This window comes from Sus scrofa, chromosome 1, assembly GCF_054392235.1.
Source record: "Sus scrofa isolate SSC_HxYL_T2T_F1_AM1 chromosome 1, Sscrofa_HxYL_maternal_Yorkshire_Landrace_v2.0, whole genome shotgun sequence".
Classification (NCBI taxonomy): Eukaryota; Metazoa; Chordata; class Mammalia; order Artiodactyla; family Suidae; genus Sus; species Sus scrofa.
Window position 1 is genome coordinate 35,524,526 of NC_139383.1, and position 19,357 is coordinate 35,543,882.

At 36.9% G+C, this 19,357-nt stretch overlaps 1 protein-coding gene across 5 annotated transcripts in view; it reads left to right on the top strand.

Annotated features, from left to right (window-relative positions):
• The window catches only part of THEMIS (thymocyte selection associated), a 225,843-nt gene that overhangs the window by 196,348 nt on the left and 10,138 nt on the right, over positions 1-19,357 (top strand). For all 5 annotated transcript variants that reach the window (XM_084956926.1, XM_084956918.1, XM_084956915.1 and 2 more), the window contains one exon: positions 13,898-14,051. In XM_084956926.1, the coding sequence (XP_084813052.1) occupies positions 13,898-14,051 (154 nt within the window). The remainder of the gene's footprint in view (positions 1-13,897; positions 14,052-19,357) is intronic.

The window sequence follows — 19,357 nt, forward strand, 5'->3', positions numbered from 1 at the left end:
GAGATTATACTGCTAAGGACACCATTAAAAGAGTGAGAAGATAAGCAATAGAGTGGGAAGACTATTTACAAAATAAATAAAGGATACTAAAAAAGACTTGTATTCAGAGTATATGAAGAACTTCTAGCAATCAATGACAAAAATACAGCACAGTAGTGAAAATGGGCAAAACACGTGAATGGTTGTGCCACAAAATAAACACCTCACAATGACCAATATAACACTGAAAAGCTTTTTATCTCATTAATCATCTGAGACATGTAAAATTAAAACTGTAATGAGATAACACTATGGAATCACAGTGGTTAAATAAAAAGACTGGGGTTCCTGTAGTGGCTCAGCGGTTAGCAAACCCGACTAGAATCCATGAGGATGCAGGTTCGATCCCTGGCCTTGATCAGTGGGTTAAGGATCTGGTGTTGCTGTGAGCTGTGGTGTAGGTCACAGGCGTGGCTCGGATCCCGCACTGTTGTGGCTGTGGTGTAGGCTGGTGGCTTCAGATTCGATTGGATCCCTAGCTTGGGAACCTCCATATGCCACAGGTGCGGCCCTAAAAAGAGACAATAAATATGTAAATAAATAAAAGACTGACAGTACCAAATCTTAGCAAAAATGTGGGAAAACTGAAACTCCATATACTCCTTGTGAAAGTATATTCTGGGAAACATTTGTAGGATTTACTAAAGCTGAACCTACATACACCCTATAACATGGTTTCTCCAACAAATTGAGAAAAATAGGAAGAAATCTATAGACTAAAAGAGACTTTAAAACATGTCATTCAGTTGCAATGTATGCATATGTGTACCCAAAAGAAATGTATATATGTATGGATAGGAAGGTTTATAGTGGCATTATTTGTAATAGCTAAAAACTGGAAACAACTTAAATGTTCTTCAATGGTAGAGTATATAAATAAATTTTAGCATATTCATGCGATGGATGCTCTATGAAGTTGTGAATAAAAAGAAAGAAGCCAGACACAAAAGAGAATATCACCCTATGATTCAAAATATATGAAATCGGAGCTCCCCTCGTGGCGCAGTGGTTAACGAATCCAACTAGGAACCATGAGGTTGCGGGTTCGATCCCTGCCCTTGCTCAGTGGGTTAAGGATCCGGCATTGCCGTGAGCTGTGGTGTAGGTCACAGACGCGGCTCGGATCCTGCGTTGCTGTGGCTCTGGCAAAGGCCAAAGGCTACAGCTCCGATTCGACCCCTAGCCTGGGAACCTCCATATGCCGCGGGAGCGGCCCAAGAAATAGCAAAAAGACACACACACACACACACACACACACACACACACACAAATGAAATCTCCAAACAAGAAAGAAAAGTAATCTATGATAGGTTGGTTTTGGGGAAGAAGGATTGGAAATGTGAATGGGTTGAGGCATGAGGAAGTTACCATTAATATTCTATTTCCAGATCTAGGTGATAGTTACATAGGTACATCCAATATGTATCAAGTCACTGAGCTATTCTTATTATTTGCACATTTTTCTGAGAGTATAATATACTTTGGTAAATAAATTTATTAAAATATTGCACTTGTGATGTATGCAAAACAAAGAAATAGAACTGACAGTTTTCACACTTCTAATATTTCTCCATCAGTCACATTAAGAGAAAAAAATAATGAACTCATCATACCCATCAAGATGTCAGCCGAAAAGTTGAAATTTATGAAAAAGATTGAAATAATGATTTACAAACACTCTAAGTGACAACAAACTTCACCATATTCTATACTGTGTTATGTGACATTAGTAACTGAGAAAATGCAACCAGGGTGTTAATATATTTTAAAACTAAGCAATGAGAATATGAAGACAGTTGCCTATAGTTTTCAGTGTTGTTTATAATTATGTTATCCTAAAGCCAGTACCTTATTTTATTTACAATTCACTAAAATTAATGTTAACTCTTTTGAGTTTTTTCAATAGTGGTAAGGAAAAAAATACATATTATTGAGTAAACCAGTTCTTCCTAAAAATAGCTAAAGTAATGCAAAGAAGCAATATAGTGACAAATTAAAACCATTTCATTTTCTGAAATTACTCTTGGAAGATGTACAGGAAAAAATTGTTGAAATTTTCTATATGCTAATATATGTAACAGGCATAGAAGAGTGCCAGACACTTAGTAAGCACAAAATAAAAGTTAGCTATTATTGTTATTGTTTATATGAACAAATTACTCAGTGAGGGAGATTTTCTATAAAACTGCGTGAGAGTTCAGTTGTTCTCTGACATATATGTTTATTATATTTGCTAGATTGTGTTTCACAAATGAACTCCATGAAGTATTTTTTTAATGCATTATTATGGAAAAGCCATTATTCTATCCCTTACTTTCTTTAGTGAAATCATTGTTTTATGGATGAACTAAGTCCATCTACTGTTAGAAGAGCTGTATTGTCTACAACTTTTAAACATGATCCTAAAGTAGCATTAGAGAGATGAATCCACATACAAAATATATTCCCACCATCATTACAGGCAAATTATTATAGCAAAAAAAAAAAAAAGTATAGTCAGAAGTTCACGAAGTTCTGCCGAATATTTTGAATATAGTTAATTTATAAAAACAAAAAGTATAAAATATCATAGGATCCTCATTACACTTTGTTAGATGGGAAATGATTATGGCATTCTTTTGTGCCATTTTAAGATTTATTTATAAATTATATTATGGCAAATCATTTTTTCCAAAATAGAAGATGTATTAATATTAAGATGTATTTACAAAAGGTTGAATACTCAAATTTGCCTACCTAATCATGATTCCAGGTGCCTGTCAGTCATTTGTAACCTAGAGGAACAAACATATACACACCTGAGCTGGCCCTTCAATTAAAATGACAAAAATTAACAGTGATTTAAAAAAGAGTCATCTATAAGGAATGCTTTGAAAATTGATTGTTTTAAAATATTTCTGATGCTTTGCACTTTCATCCCTGAAAACAGTGTGCAACCTATAGAACCACTCATTTGCAAACTTAAAAAAAAAAAAAAACAGGAAAAAAGTTTCTAATCATTTACAAATTTCTCCAAAGAATTTTTTTCTTTTTTTATCTTTTATTTATGTGTCTATTTTTTCTACTGTACAGCATGGTGACTACACTTACATGTATACATTCTTTTTTCTCATATTAACGGCTCCATCATAAGTGACTAGACAGAGTTCCCAGTGCTACACGGCAGTATTTCATTGCTAATCCATCCCAAAGGCAACATTCTGCATCTATTTACCCCAAGCTCCCAGTCCTTCCCACTCCCTCCCCTTCCCACTTGGAAACCACAAGTCTATTCTCCAAGTCCATGATTTTCTTTTCTGTGGAAAGTTTCCTTTGCGCCATATATCGTATTCCAGACATAAGTGATATCATGTGGTATTTGTCTTGGCAGCAGCATGGATGGATCTAGAGGTGCTCCAAAGAATTTAAATAGGTTTTGAACACAATAATTAAAATAATTAAGTAATTATCAACCCAAACCTGTTTAGTTTTAAAAAAACTGCTGTACATTAGGAAAGATCAGGTATTTCTAGCCAGTTTCAGCTTTATCTTTGCAAAATTAGTAGGCATTGTTGAAAAATATGCATCATGATTTAGTGAGAGTCATTAACAATGTACTTTTTCCATTTGAATCAATGTATCTTTGTGAAGCATCATTTTTAGTGGTGACAGCCATTTAAACTCTGTATATAAATCAAGTGAATTGTGAAGGAAACAACTGAATTGCTATATCACAAGGTGTTAAATCAAGATTTAAAAAATAATGAAACTTACCCAACCATTTTTTCTCAATATTATTAATAAATGAAATAAAGTTTTGCCTAAAATATTTTTACTTCACCTTTAATTTATATTTTAGTTTCTACTTTGAGTTTTATAACGCACATGATATATTAGCATTGTAAATGTACATAACTACATGTATGTTAGTAGAGTGCATACATTTAATTTTATGTATATATACATGCATCACATCTACATTTTATGCTTAAAAATTTTTTAATGTTAAGAATACGCAGTCCAAATGGTTTAGAGATCACTGACTAGAGGTCGGTGGATGAGAAAACGAGAATCCAAGAGAGAAAAGACGAAGGTACAGCATTGCTGGAGACTGAGGGGAGAACTATTTTTAAAAAATGATGAGGTGGTTTACAGTTATGTGCAGCACAAGAACCACGAGGTCTGAGAAGAGGCGTGGGGATTTATGACTGATGATTAGAAAGTTATTGGTGAAAATATTTTTAGTCAAGTGGTAAGAACAGAAACCAGATTTCATGCAATAAATACCAGATAATCCATGAGTGGGAAGGAAGGAAAAAGAAGCAGTAAGAACAGATCACTCTTACTAAAGTTTGGCAGAAAATGAAAGCAGCAATGGAGAGACAGAGGCAGGGAATACAGTAAAAGTAGGCAGAATAATTGAGTCAAGGGGAAGGTGGGAGAGAAAGGGCAGTCTTCATGGGCTTGAGATGAAGAGGTGGGAATCAGCCAAAGGAAGAGGCATTTGCTTTAGAAAGAGGACAGAACGATTTCTAAGACAGTAAGAAAGATTAAGTGCCTTTCTTAAAAAAGACAAGGGTAACTGTGGAGATTGATTTCAGATGGCCATGATCTCAATGAATTAAGTGATTAAATAACTTCCTAAGATTGAGGAATGCCAGGTTGCAAATGTGAGCTTGATGAGGGAAGGAAAGATTTGAAACATAGTCTATGGACGCCTCACAAGGAACTGCAGCAGAGATCCTCAGATAAACCGAGCAACAGTGAGGACCCAGATGTCGCCTCTCAATGTGAATTTATGTCAGAGACAAATAGGCAAATTATGCCTTTTTTTTAAAACCACCAATGAGCCACCTCTTTGGGGGTGAGAGAGCAGAAAGCAACGTTTAGGGATTAGCACAGAGAATAGAATGAAAAGTGAGACTCTCACAACCACAGTGAGAAAACTGTTACCCTGTGGGTTCTAAGGACTCCTAAGATAGGAAAACAAGTGAGGCAAGAAGGAAGCTGATAAGAAGTGAGTTGAAGACTGAGAGGGAAGTACAGGTCTACGTCAGTGTGAGCCCAGAGGAGAATGCTAGAACTCAAAATCTCGATGATGGAGAAATTCTGAGGGACAATAAGATCCAAGTTCTGATTGTACTTACAAGAGGCCAAAAAAAAAAGAGTAGAAAATAAAGTTCCACAAAGGTGTGAACATGAAAGTCCTCTGACATTGGTAGAGGGATGGCAAAGAGCAGGACAGAGCAAAGGAGGGCACTGTGAGCAAAGTGGAAGAGGATCCTAGAGATGACAGAGGGTCATGAGAGCATTTCCATAGAAACTTAGAGAAGCCGTTGGATGGTGGTGCCAGACAATGCTTTATAAAGGGCCTGGGGGATAGGGTGTGTCAGTAGGAAGAGGTAGGAAGGGCAGTCTTCATGAGCTTGAGGTGAGGAGGTGGGAATCAGACTTTTAGAACTGTAGCATCATATGCTGAGCACTTGTTCACAATAGCATGAGATTTTTACGTTAGCAACCTTTTAGTGATAAGAATACCATTTAACATTTCATATAATGTGAATACCTTCACATATATACAAAGAATGTGAAGAAATAGTAAATGAATCATACCCATCAAAATTTTTCCTAGCTCAAACAATTGTTCATATAACAATGTTTTAAATCATGTTGGCAGCACGGATACCTTTCAACGACCCAGGTGAAAGGCTATGTTTTCACACCCAGAAGGTTAAACTAATTTCAGATGCAATTTTTAAGAAATGAATTTAGAATTCTTTTCCTAGATAGAGAACTATTAACTGGTACACTGCAGTTCCCAACTGCTATCTGCAGCAAGCATTGCTCTGCTGGACACTTTTCAAATGCTATTCGTATGCCCACTGATTCAAAACTAATTTCACCAAAAACTAATCTAAACTAAACATGTGTCACAGAGTTTATGCTGCTAGAATTTCTGTTTCCATAGTTCAAATTAAGATTAATTTTCCTGCCCTTTCACCACAGATTACCCATTCAGAGTCTGAGAAATCTGATTTTTCAGTTAAAATAGGAGCCATGAAAGTGATAACCATAGCTGTATGAATTAATCATTTAAAAATTTGCAGGAAAGCAAAATAAAGAGGAAGAAGAAAATTTATTTATACACAAAGAACTTTCCAAGGTTCATAATATCAATATTGTAAGTAAGCCAACTTTAGTATTTTGTAGAGAATGCGTTTGTCACAGCAGCTCTAAAATAGCAAAATTTTCACACACTTATCCATTATCTAATGAGACTAACATCTTTGACGGCAGCCAGACTTTTCATTTATCTCCTTAACAATAACAAATGTACAGATTAACTGTCTCTTCTCATTTGAAAATAAAGATATGTTGGTTAAGCATTGCCTTAAGTATCCGTTTCATCTTTGGCTAAATTCATAGACGAGTAGAGTGGCAAGAAGTGGATTGAATTGAGCTTGACAGACTAGTGTGAAGAGGTTCTCTGCCTTGAGACTCTGGAGGAAAATTCTTAAATTTCTTTCAGTCATACAATGTGTGTGATTATATTGAGTTCTTGCTTCAGTAAGCTAGGGTTTGCTTTTTTCAAGACGGTGGCCAAATTAACATCATATCAGGATAGTGGGACTTCTAGATGTCAAAATGTCCACTTCCCAGTTTTCAGCAGAGGAAGGAAAGAATGACGCAACTGAAAGATGAGTACTTATAATATCTTCCTTTAATATGTGATATGTCCGGAAACATGTCTTTGAAAGTAGGCTTAAAGGTTTAAAGTAGGCTTAATAGTAAATGAAGTGTTTCTTTCCCAGAGAATGTAGTATGATCTGTGATATGTGATGCATGATAAGATCTCTAATCACAGTTCCAGCAGGGATAGTCTTCTTTGGATCTGGTCCTGGCAAGTCCAGCTGGAAAAGGAGGTCCTTGAAGGTCAAGGATAGAAAGCTCTCATCTCTTATCAGGGGAACTAGGGAAACAGATACAGGCATCTTTCTTTCAGTGGACCAATTGCCTCTTCTCTGATCCAAGGGAAAGGGCAAGGAAATTAGAAAACTCCAACTCTCTTAAGGGTCTGAGCTTTTGATGGTACTGGGAACAGGCTGAGAAAAGAGAGTGCTGTCTCACCTGTTGACCACAATTAGGCCCACAGTCATGTCAAGCCACATGCATGCACCTAGGACTGCTGCTGAGACCCCTAGTCAGCTGCCAGCTCAGACCAAGCCAGCATGCTCCCAAATGAAGAAGAAGCCATGCATGGTTTAGGGGGGAAGAGCCTTGGCTGGGAAGGGTAAGTGATGCTAGCAGAGCCTCACCCAGGGAAGCCACATCCTAGAGTTCTGGGAATGGGAGCAGTGGAGACACGCTTCTTGATGAGCTGATGAAATGCCTACTACAGGCCTGGGCAACCCCCCTGCAACAAGCTAAGGCTGGAAGGGACAGGAAAGGTGTCAAAGACGGCTTGTCTTGGAATTGGGTGGGACAAGCTCAAAAGCATTCTCTTTCAAGTGGTATAAAAAACATATTCGTTGCAGAAAAGTTAGTTAATTTGTACAAATAAATGATAGTATGAACCCTCGGATTATGTCTGAAAGAGAAAACCGTTTATGTGGATAGTTAACTATAGATTATTTTTCAGTTTATAGTCTTGCTTGTTTAAATATTTTCCTCAGGAAAAAAAATTTCCTTCCACTTAATTGGATCTTTATAATGTACAATGATAACTTTATTACTTTTTCCAGACCACTTGATAACTTTCAAATTATTTATGGTGATTTAACTATATAATGTGCAAAAGAGAACACACACACACACACACACACACACACACACACACAGACTGCAGAGAGGATCACACATTCTCCTGGAATGATCATTTGAATGTACACAGTAAACCTATATTTCTTCTGATTGGATTTAAATCCTTATTTCTTTGTTTTAATGTCTAGGCTCTAAATTAGTGTTACTGTTGTTTTTAAGTAGAATTTTTTCTTTTTCCTTTTAGGGATAAACCTGTGGCATAGAGAAGTTCTCAGGCCAGGGGTTGAATCAGAGCTGCAGCTGCCAGCCTACGCCACAGCCACAGCAATGTAGGATCCAAGCCATGTCTGTGACCTACACCACAGCTCACAGCAACACCAGATCCTTAACCGACTGATCGAGGCCAGGGGTTGAAACTGCATCCTCATGGATACTAGTCAGGTTCTTAACCCACTGAGCCACAGCGGAACCCCTGTTTTAGGTAGAATTTAATTCTGAAGAAGAAAGTTCGTGAGAAGTTTTTTCCTAAATATCATTTGAAATTTCTTCCCCAGTATCCTTTGAATCCACTTCTCTGAAATGAAAAGGTACAGGCAGTGGAAAAGAACAATTGTTTATATAAACAGAGAAGGAGGTCATTTTTTTTTTCTTTTTTAGTCTGTTAGGAGATTGAGTCATTTTCTACAAAGTAAAAAGTAAAGTAAATTATCTGTGATACTTCATGTTGTTTTAAATATGAATAATGTTTAGTTCCTGGTCCAAGACCATCCCTGCGTGGCTTTCTAAGGAAAAGCAGGCCTTATTCGCCCTTGGGGAAAAAAGACACAAGTGAATATAATCATGAACTGGGAATCTCAATGAATTGTTTGGAAAGGGGTAATTTTTAACCCAACAGTATGGCCTGAGATATGAGATAAAAGATAGATTTGAAATGATCTTTCAATTTTTTTCCACCGATATCTGGGTTAACTTGGGGGGTGGGCAGTGTTTATTTGTTCCTTTCTTTGTCCATGATAAAAATACCCAGTACCTTGTAATTGGATCATTGCTTTCAGCAGGAATGCTAAAAGCAGTATGCAAACTGCATGCCAAGAATAACATGAAAAATAATTTAATAGTCATTTTATATTAGCACACAGGATGCTAATGACTCATTTCTAATGACAAGTTAAATGGAAATTCCACAAAATACACAGGATCTATTTGTGAAGTTCTGTAGAGTGGTCACAAAGGCCCAGTGCCTGCCAGTTTAAATTTATCTGTGTTCCTCTCTATTCTTTGCACACATCTTATTTTTCTCATTTTTCTCTGGACTTGATCTTCAGGTTGAAGGCTTAACATCACTGCAGCAGTGCCTGACAGAGGATTTTATTTCTTCTATTATTGTCAGGCCACAACCTCGTGCTTCAGGAATATGGAGCCATTGTGTATACACACTCAGTTTTCCAGTTCTCACTTTCCCTGACATCACCATTATTTGATTTATAATTTCCATAGGTAGTGACCAGTCTACCTTGAATCAGAGAAATGTATGGAATATTATATAACCATAACATCATTTGCAATGATTGTAGCAATGAATTTATTTAAAAGCAAGGGATTCATGATATGTTTTTTAAATGAATAAAAGAGGTTAAAAATATGTGTGCCTTTCAACTATATAATTAGCTTTACTATTAGGAATGAGTGGCTGTCATTCCTAAGATGTGAATATGTGACTATATAGCTGGCCTCCTTTTCTTTAAAAGTCATAAAAATTAAGGCTGTATTTTAATTATACATTTCTCCATCCATTTAATTTGCAGCAGTTTAATATTAGCTATATTTAAATGCTGAAATAAGGACTGAGAACAGTGAATAGGAAAGACATACTCTTTAGTCTCAGTAAATTTCTGTTTTAATCAGGAGGTAGGCATTAAACACTAAACCAGGTATTATTTAATTGTATTTCTGAAAATTGCTTTGCAGTAGAAGTACAAAGTTCTCAACAGCTAGGGAAAAAAAGTGTCCAGCTAAAGTCTACACAGTGAGGGAAAACTTGCAGGAACTCCAGACTTAGCAAAATTAAGGGGGAAGTGTTTGTGAGGATTGTTCTAGGCCAGCAAAATAGCTGAGCCTTAAGACAAGAAGGAAGAGGGAGTCTCAGAGTGGTTCTCTGAGAAACACCAGAAGCCAAGGAAAGGAAAGTGACTAGCAGCACATCAAATGCTGCCGAGGGGGAAGAAAGATAAAGTCTGACAGGTTACTAACCAGATTTAAGTTTTAGAACTAGGATGGAAGCTGTGTAGGGGAAAAAGGAAGAAGGTTCTACATGGCTAGTAGATGTAGAGAAAGTAGAGGGATCCATGGATCTGAGGTCCCAGTGAGATCCAAGAATAGTCCTTGTACTCTTGGAAGCACTCTTGGAAGTGGGAGCATTGGCTGCAGTAGAGACACTAAACTCGAGGATGGGAGATTAGGTGAAAGAGGAAGATATTTACTGATTTTCAAAGTGGAAAATGTTCAGGTTATGTCAGGTTTTACGTGTGATGCTGGGAGTGAAATGTAAAGATGTGAAAAGTTCATTTATAAGAAGGCGATCCAGTTAGGGTGTTGAATGGAATGTTTGTGCGATGCGAACATCATGCAGGATCGTGGGGCTAGAAGAGATAATAGTAATCCATTCTTTCTGATGAAGGATGAATGTGACTTGTGGTTAGTAGGTAGATGATACCAACAATAGGGGAGATAGTGCCCAGCTCAATGGAAGGATTATCAAAGCAGCAGGGATTTTTTGCAGGGAGGTAAGGACACAATGGACAGCAGTCATCAAGACAGCAAGAACGTCATCAGCCTGAGGGTCTCCAAGGTGTGGATGCATAAGCAGCTATCTTCATGTGCAAGGGAAGTGCTGTCCTCACTGGAGAATGAAATTTTAGCCAGGGTAGGAAGATAGAGACAAAGTTTTGAAGGAAAGTTTGGTCCGCAATGAAATTTGCAAACCCTGAAGCATAGGGTTGAAGCCACAGTGAAAGAATTTGAGAGACAGGAAAGATAAGAGGGAGAGCAAGGGTGGGGGGTGATTGGTTCTTAATGGAGAGCAGTTGGCACTGAAAAATGGAGCATTATGAGAATCTTATGGTAGCAGAAAATCAATACCTGGGAATTGTTTGAAGACTCAGGTACCTAGAGGGAGGGGCTAAGTAAACATGATTTAAAGAACATGTCAAGGCCGATAGATTAAGAGATGATTACCTCTCTGTTCGTTAGGACCTGGGAACAGGAGCTTGGCTGTAATAAATAAAGCAAAGGAGAGATTGGAAGCCTGACCAAACTTCACTAGAGGAGATGGCAATGTGGGGACTACCTCAAACAAAGCAAGGTTCCTAATTGTTAAAATGCTAATATGCTTATAAAAGGCCCAGTCTGCCAGAGATTTGCACCAAGAAGTACCGGGCCTTGGCAATACTGGACCATTCTGATCAAGTGTTCATTTTCTCTCCTTAGCCTTTCATATTTAACTTTCAGGTTTAAGGATTTTATTTAAATTCTGCATTTCTTAAGTGTGGGATATACTACAATACAAATAATTTACATGAACTTCTAACATTTTTACCTCTAAATATTTTAATATTATCAATTGAATTTTGTATAAAAAAACAAGAAGCTACATTCCTTCTTTCATGTAGTTTATTGCTTAGTACTAAGAAACTATGATTTAATCTAATAACCTGAAGTAATATATTTTCCAAAGCATCTAATTCCAAATCAGGAAAGTTACATCTGCTTTTAAGAGCTATGGGGTAGGACAGTCTTGACAATAAATTTAAAAATTTATGCCAAGTGATGAACTTTGCTTTTTGTGGGCTGTGGATGAGTCACATCGAAATGAGTGTATTGGTTTAGTTCTAGTTAATACCGGTATTCACACTCTGATCTTTTGAGTTGTCCCTGGTAGTACCACCAGAAACCTATCTTTCGTCATTAAAAAAGGAAGATGAGCATGATCTACAAATGACTTACCACACACTTTTAATTCACTGGTTAAGCTATTGAAGAAATTATATTTGAACAATTTAGAGTCTGAGACTGTTGTATTTACGTTTGTATTCTCACAATATTCCCAGGATCTGGAATTCTATAGCTAAATGTTTATTGAGGTACCAGTTATCTATTGCCACACAATGCTGCATACTCATCAGAAAAACTTAGTGGCATAGAGCCCAAAACACATTTTTCATGAGGCTCTGGGGTTCAGCTGACCTGAGTTAGTTTCAGCGGATTGAAGCTGGGTTTGCCCAAATGTCTGGAGCTCCTGGGGCTGTTAAATGTCCTAGTTTGAATGGTTGCAGTAACCTGACTCTGCTTTCTGTGCTGCTGAACCTCCAGAAGGCTAGTCTAGGCATGTTCTCATGGCACAATAAAGACAAAAATACACAAAAATAATTGTGCAAACATCTTTCAAGTCTCTGTGTCACATGTATCAATATCCTGTTGGTCCAGAAGTCACATGGACAGGTCAAAAGTCAGAGTAGGGGAGTTCCCGTAGTGGCGCAGTGATTAATGAATCCAACTAGGAACCATGAGGTTTCGGGTTCGATCCCTGGCCTTGCTCAGTGGGTTAAGGATCCGGTGTTGCCGTGAGCTGTGGTGTAGGTTGCAGACGAAGCTCGGATTCCACATTGCTGTGGCTGTGGCATAGGCTGGCAGCTACAGCTCTGATTAAACCCCTAGCCTGGGAACCTCCATATGCCGCAGGAAGCAGCCCTAGAAAAAGGCAGAAAGACCAAAAAAAAAAAAAAAAAGTCAGAGTAGGAAGGCACTGCAAAATTACATAAAAGGACATGGATGCAGAGAGGAGTGTAGAACTGAGGCCATCAGTGCAACTGGTCTACCACATTGAATGAATAAATGAACAAACTGGGAGACATATCCCTGATGCTCAGCACTGTTCTTTTCTGTTAATTTGGATAAATTATTTAAACATGTTGGACCCTAATTTCCGTATTGGTTCTTCTATAGCATTAAAAGACCTTGATTCAATCTTCTAATGAAGCTTTTAATGAATTTAATACAGTATACAGTCTGCAGAAGGAACCTGAAGAAAATTGTTGATTATCCTAACCTTTAGTGAACCAAAATGACTAGTGCGGATGGCCAAAATTTTTGTGGCTTTTTTTTTTTTTTTGGTCTCTTCTAGGGCCACACCCGTGGCATATGGAGGTTCCCAGACTAGGGGTCTAATCAGAGCTGTAGCCACCAGCCTACGCCACAGCCACAGCAACTCGGGATCCTTAACCCACTGAGCAAGACCAGGGATTGTGGCTATTTTTGACTCTGTGAATCACTCTGTGAATCTTTGAATATTTTGTAATCATATTTAAACTGAAAAACTTCTAATCTGAATTTGAGTATGAAGCAACATTCTTAAAGTTCAATTTCTTATTTAGGTCTTTAGTGTTTGCTCCTATTCCAGATGATGCTTTTAAAGCATACAATATGTCAACACAACATCAAACACTATGACATTTCTGATATATGAGATGTATTTTAGGGTCCATTGAAGCTGTGCCCTAATAATTCATTGTTGGGATGAATTATCATTCTTAAATTGACTGGAGAAGCTTTGTTAACTTTGCATAATGTTTATAAAAATGTGGTTTGTTTTAAAGTAAATGTTATGATTAGTTTTATAATACTAAAAAGTACAGATAATAAAGAAATGAAATCTGTTCTTCATTATACAGTATGTAATTGTGTGATATATAATCAAATGCTGGATTATTTAACTACAAAGAATAAAAACTGAGTGAAAATGTTCTAAGTGAAAAATATTTTGTAAACTTCACAAGAAGAAAGTAATATACACCAGTGGTCTTTGAAGACAATATTCTGTGTCTGAGATGACTTCTTATTCTAGTTGCTTAGATTGCCTTAAAAATTCCACACCTAGATTACCAAAATATGTTGATGAAAATATAATCTATAACACTTTGACATATAGAATGTTCTGTTTCAGATATACAGAAAAAAACTTGCCATATGATAAATGTTTATCCTTGTCATATCTCTGGGAAGCGTTTATTTGGAACTGATCATTTACTTGTGAAATCAGTCACTCTGGCCTGTGTCATTTCAGAGTCTCCATGTAGACATATCCAAGAAACTGCACTCAAATCAAGCTGGCCTGGATTCAAATGTACCAGTTGGTTGTCAAAATGATTTGGCTTTTCTGGAAAAAGAAAGGAGAAAGACTGGAGCAAGTGCAGTAGCAGGCACCAGTGCAACCACAGGTCAGTTAAGCCACATGATACTGCTTTTAAGTGTCTACATGACAAACACACAATATACAAAGTCTTACTATCATTTTGTTTGGAAAATATGACTCAATAAAAGTGACAGTCCTCACCTATAAATAGCATTGAAATATAGTTTTAAGTGCGGCATGATATTAAACACTCAAAATAATGATAGGTCTGTTCATTGTTTGCTGTTATTAGATTTTTCTTCTAACTTGTGGTTTTCATGGCCAAGGAAGTGTTTTATTTTAAGACTGCTTTTATTACTATGACAATAATATCTTTAATTGTTTGCTAAATTTAACAAGAAGGATTAATGATTTGAGAAGAGATCAAAAGAATTGATTGCTTTTAATTTAAAGTGTCAAATAAGTAATCTAATGCAGACTTGAATTATAATAGTTTAGTTTATGGAGATGGCAATCTGATATTTTTCTTCTCTCCTAAAAACAAAATAAGAACAAATGGACTTGTGGAGAAGTTGATCACATTCAATTAAGCTACCCAGACTTACTTCCATATTGTGAAAATCTGGGATGAGTTAGCAAGGGAAATGAGAATTTTCTTTCTTGGCAATATTTTAAACACACCAAAGCAGCTCAAGTTCTATTACACTTTATCTTTGAAACTTCGCATTTCGTTTATAGAAAAATTGAAACTAATTATTCTTAAGCATATGGTTTGTTCCTTTCTCCTCTTTATTTGGTTTTGTAGCAGCACTCTTTTTCCTCCAAGGGCATGTAAAAGTCAAAATACTAGATGTAAAGTCTCTGAAGTGTTTCTGCTGAAACTCTGTCTGTACAATCTGGTTTCTTTCATGTAGTTAACTTACTGGCTTCTGACACGCCTATAAAAATATCCCATAGAGCTTTTCTTATTACCTTTTCATTGACTCTTTCTGAATGATAAAAATGAAATTCTGTAAAGGGCTTTGAAAACCATACATATTGCAATTCCTCCAAATGTCGGATACTAACCAAATGTGACTATAAAAGAAACAACTACTGCAGTGAAAACTGCTGCAGCATGTTGAGTCTCAAGCTATTATTAATGCATTGAAAACTATTTTTTTCCTTAAGATTATGGATCCTAAAAAGTAGCAGATAAACAATTGCTGAGATCAAAGTTTTTGTTTCAATCTAGGGAAACTTACTGTCTGATCTTCCCTTGTGAGCACATCTTCTTCAGACGGTGTGTGGCAGCCCCAGCTTTGTGCCCTGAAGGAATACAGCATGTTATAACCAGGGCAGAACCTGCCTTGAACATATTGCCTGTTAGTGATGGTTTAAGAAAAAAGAGGACCTGGAGTTAAAGTAATGGTTCTAGGCAAGTAAGACTTACTAACTTTACTCAAGAGAGTAAAATGAAATCTTTTTTACATTAACTTCAACTTGAGTTTATTTAAAAGTTACCTAGTATGTACATCTGGGCAATATCTTCACATTCTTTCCCTCTTGTGATTATAATAAATTACAAAGTCTGTTTTCATTATGAATTATAAATTGTCCAACAATTCCATACATGAAAATATGAAAGTAAAGCAGAAATATAATCTTAAAGTTTCATTTTTGTCTTGTAAAATATAGTATTTTTTTTTTTCATTAAGGGAAAAGACTCTTTGGGAGTTCCTGTTATGGCTCAGCGGGTTAAGAACCCAACATAGTATCCATGAGGATTCAGGTTCAATCCCTGGCCTCACTCAATGGGTTAAAGATCCAACATTGCCGCAAGCTGTGGCATAGGTCGCAGATGTGGCTTAGACCCAGTATTGCTGTGGCTTGCTGTAGGCTGGCAATTGCAGCTCATATTCGACCCCTCGCCTGGGAACTTCCATATGCCGAAGGTGTGGCCTTAAAAAGGAAAACAAAAAAGACTCTTTGGATCTGAACTTGACATTTACTATACACAGAATAGATAACTCATTTGTGAATATTCATTAACCACCATGGAGTTCAGGACAGGCAAATGATACCCTTTCTCAGCTTTCCCCTCTTTTTAATGTATAGATACATAGATACAAGTCAGTCATTTCCTAAATTCTCTTTGGGTGAGGATGGCAGTTTTAGAGTCTTTGTAACATAGCACAGCAAAAAAAAAAAAAAAAAAAAAAAAAAAAGGAGAAAAGGAGGGCAAAGGAAGCTGCTTCTTTAGTTTTGCTCCTTTTGGACACCCAGATCTTATTTTTCAGTTAGATGAAGTGGAACCATTTCAAATATGTATCTAATAATTATACTAAAGGAAATTCTTTATTTTGGAATTCACCCTAGACATCTAGAAGATTTGCTGTAAATGAATGAACACATGTTGTGTAATGACAGTTTGCTCTCTTGCAGCCAGGAGCACAGGAAATTTTACCTTAGGATCAGCGCTGTCAGTCCCAGCTCCTTTTCACTTAAGAAACCAGTGAAAATGCTTCACCGGATCTTGTGGGTGACCTTCCTCTTTAGGTCCTTGATTTACTCTGGTTTCTCGTCAAGGCCCAGGCCTTATTTGGGGAACATTGTTTTTAAGTCTGCATGTTGATTTGTCCATAAATTACTAAGAGTACAGTTCTCCGAAAGTAGGATGATTAAGTGAATAACCTTTGTAGTCTAAACTAAAGATTGCGAGATTTAAACCTTGGCTCCCCCATTCACTAGATCTGTACTGTGAACAATTTGTTAAGGTCTCTGTCTCTTTATTTGTATATCTGAGTTGATAACATTGCTACACTGTGGGCTATTTTGATGACTACTTAGATAAAATAGACTAAAGCTGGTATAGTACCTAATAAACTCCAACTGAATCATAGTTATTATAATTAACTTCTGCATCTTTATTCGTTTATGTCTAAGGAAGACTACTTTCCGGTAGTATGTTTTGCAAAGTGCTGGCTTTGACCACCTGATGTGGCTTTTGCAGTCTTTGAGTTTCTGTCTGCACTTTTTTCCTTTGTATTCTCTTGGGAATCTCTTGGCCTCTGAAAATCCAGTGGACATGGGAGGTGATTGGAAATTTTTTGGAGATGAGTCCCTGAATGCTCTGTGTCTAAGAGACACTGCAATTGTGAGATGTGGAAGCCCCGAGCCACCCTATTGGACCCCTTCTTCATCTTGCCTTAGCTGTAGTAGCTCAGAAAGAGCTCAGAGCTTCCCTGTTCAATCAGGGATAGCACTGCTTTTGGAAGATGACATATTAAGTGCAAATATTTGTTTTGGTTTTTGGGGTTTTTTTTTTGTCTTTTTGTCTTTTCTAGGGCCACACCTGCAGCATATAGGAGGTTCAGGCTAGGGGTCCAATCGGAGCTATAGCTGCCAGCCTACACCAGAGCCACAGCAACACGGGATCCGAGCTGCGTCTGCAACCTATACCACAGCTCATGGCAACGCCAGATCCCCAACCCACCGAGGGAGGCCAGGGATCGAACCCACAACCTCATGGTTCCTAGTCGAATTCGCTAACCACTGAGCCACGACAGGAACTCCACAAATATTTTTTTTAAGCTATTTGTTTCAAGTCCAGTTCCTAGGGTGGACTTGCTTGTGGAAAGTTTATTAAGAAATGTTCTCAGGGGCAGAGGAGTAAAACAGGTCTGGATAGAGGGAGAAGTTAAATCATAATACAGTCACAAAAAAGACCTCAGATGGTTGCAGAGGGGGCTCTGGACCGGCGTGGCTCTTCAAAGTTGGTCTCTTTGGGGTGATGAGGCCAGGTGTTTATAGCTCCTGCTTCAATCGTTGGATGCAGTGCCTTTGGGAAGGGGGGCGTGACTGTGGACAACGTGTCTTCCTTCAGCCCAGGACAAAGCCATTCATAAGAATTAACATTTACTTATGAGGATGGTCTGATTATTATGTCGGTTACACATTAATTGCAGATATTGCTTCTGGTGCTCTTCCTGACTAAACTTTTTTCCTCCTTATGTGTCTCTCAAAAAACTGCAGTCTTTGCCAAAAAAGATAATCTTTTAAGATCTGCCTCTTTGGTTTTTCCATACATGTATGTTCTCTACTGAGCAAATTTTATACTCTCCTGATCAACATTCTCTAATGGAATGTCTTTGCTTTTGAAGCTTCAGCTATACTCTAATTATCTATACACCTTTAGACTAAACCCAAGCCATGGCTCATCCTCCGTAAATTAGACTTGTCAAGTCATGAGAAGACCCCTCTGTGAGAAGACCAAATGCAGGTGCTGTAAGGTCTAGTCCCAGCTCTATACATCCTAGACAGGCCGTTTCATTTTTCTGAGTTATATTTCACTCATCAAAAAATGAGGTGCCCCAGTAAATTTTTGTGCCCTGTCGATTCTGAGAGCATGTGATTTTGTGGCCCATTCTGATATCATAGAGTCATAACACTGTTGTTTGTCTCTAAGTAAGACTCACATAGAAGTGAGTCATAACATCTAGGAACATAGTTGTGGTAAATTAAACACGTGACAGGAAATAAGCTCCTTGGAAAAGCTTTTCACTGAGGTCAAAGTGAAAGCTGGAAAGAAAGAATGGATTTATAGAAGATGAGAAAGGCTTTATGTTGAGCTTTAATTCAATCTTAATGTTTTACTCTAAACTTCAGATTTTACTTTTATAATAGGAAACAAAACATAAGGCACTTTTCTATCAAAACTATTTTGAGATGAGACAAGGTAAAGTTTCTATATTAAAAAACTTTGGCTGAATGACTGAATATATACTATCAAAAGATAGGTACTTTATTTTTTTATAATGATTTTTATTTTTTCCATTATAGCTGGTTTATAGTGTTCTGTCAGTTTTCTACTGTACAGCAAGGTGACCCAGTCACACATACATGGATACATTCCCTTTTCTCACATTATCCTCTTTATTAAAATTGGGAAATAGGAATATATTTTATATTGGGAATATAAAAATATATAATATATTTTATAGGTACTTCAGAAATTATAAAATTTATAAATTTATAAAATATATTCTTATTTCCCAATTTTAATAAAGGCACACTTCAATAATTCAGTGTTATTCTAGATAATGCATAATTCTAAGCACGACAATTACTTATACTCTCAAAGACTAGAGAATCTGTTATTTAAGCTATTGGATAATTTCAAACTAGGAATTCCAAAAGCTGGTGTATCTTTTATCCATCTATTTAACATCAATGTATATTTTTCATATTATAAACAAAATAATGACACCAGTAGAATCTCCCTTACATTTCCAGGGAACACTGTTTTCAACTTAGAAATACTGACAACCTAAAGTAAAATGTTCTAAGATTGCTCTTTATTTTATAGCAACCTATTTCCCTCTTTGGGGAAGGTTTAAATGTTTAAGAATA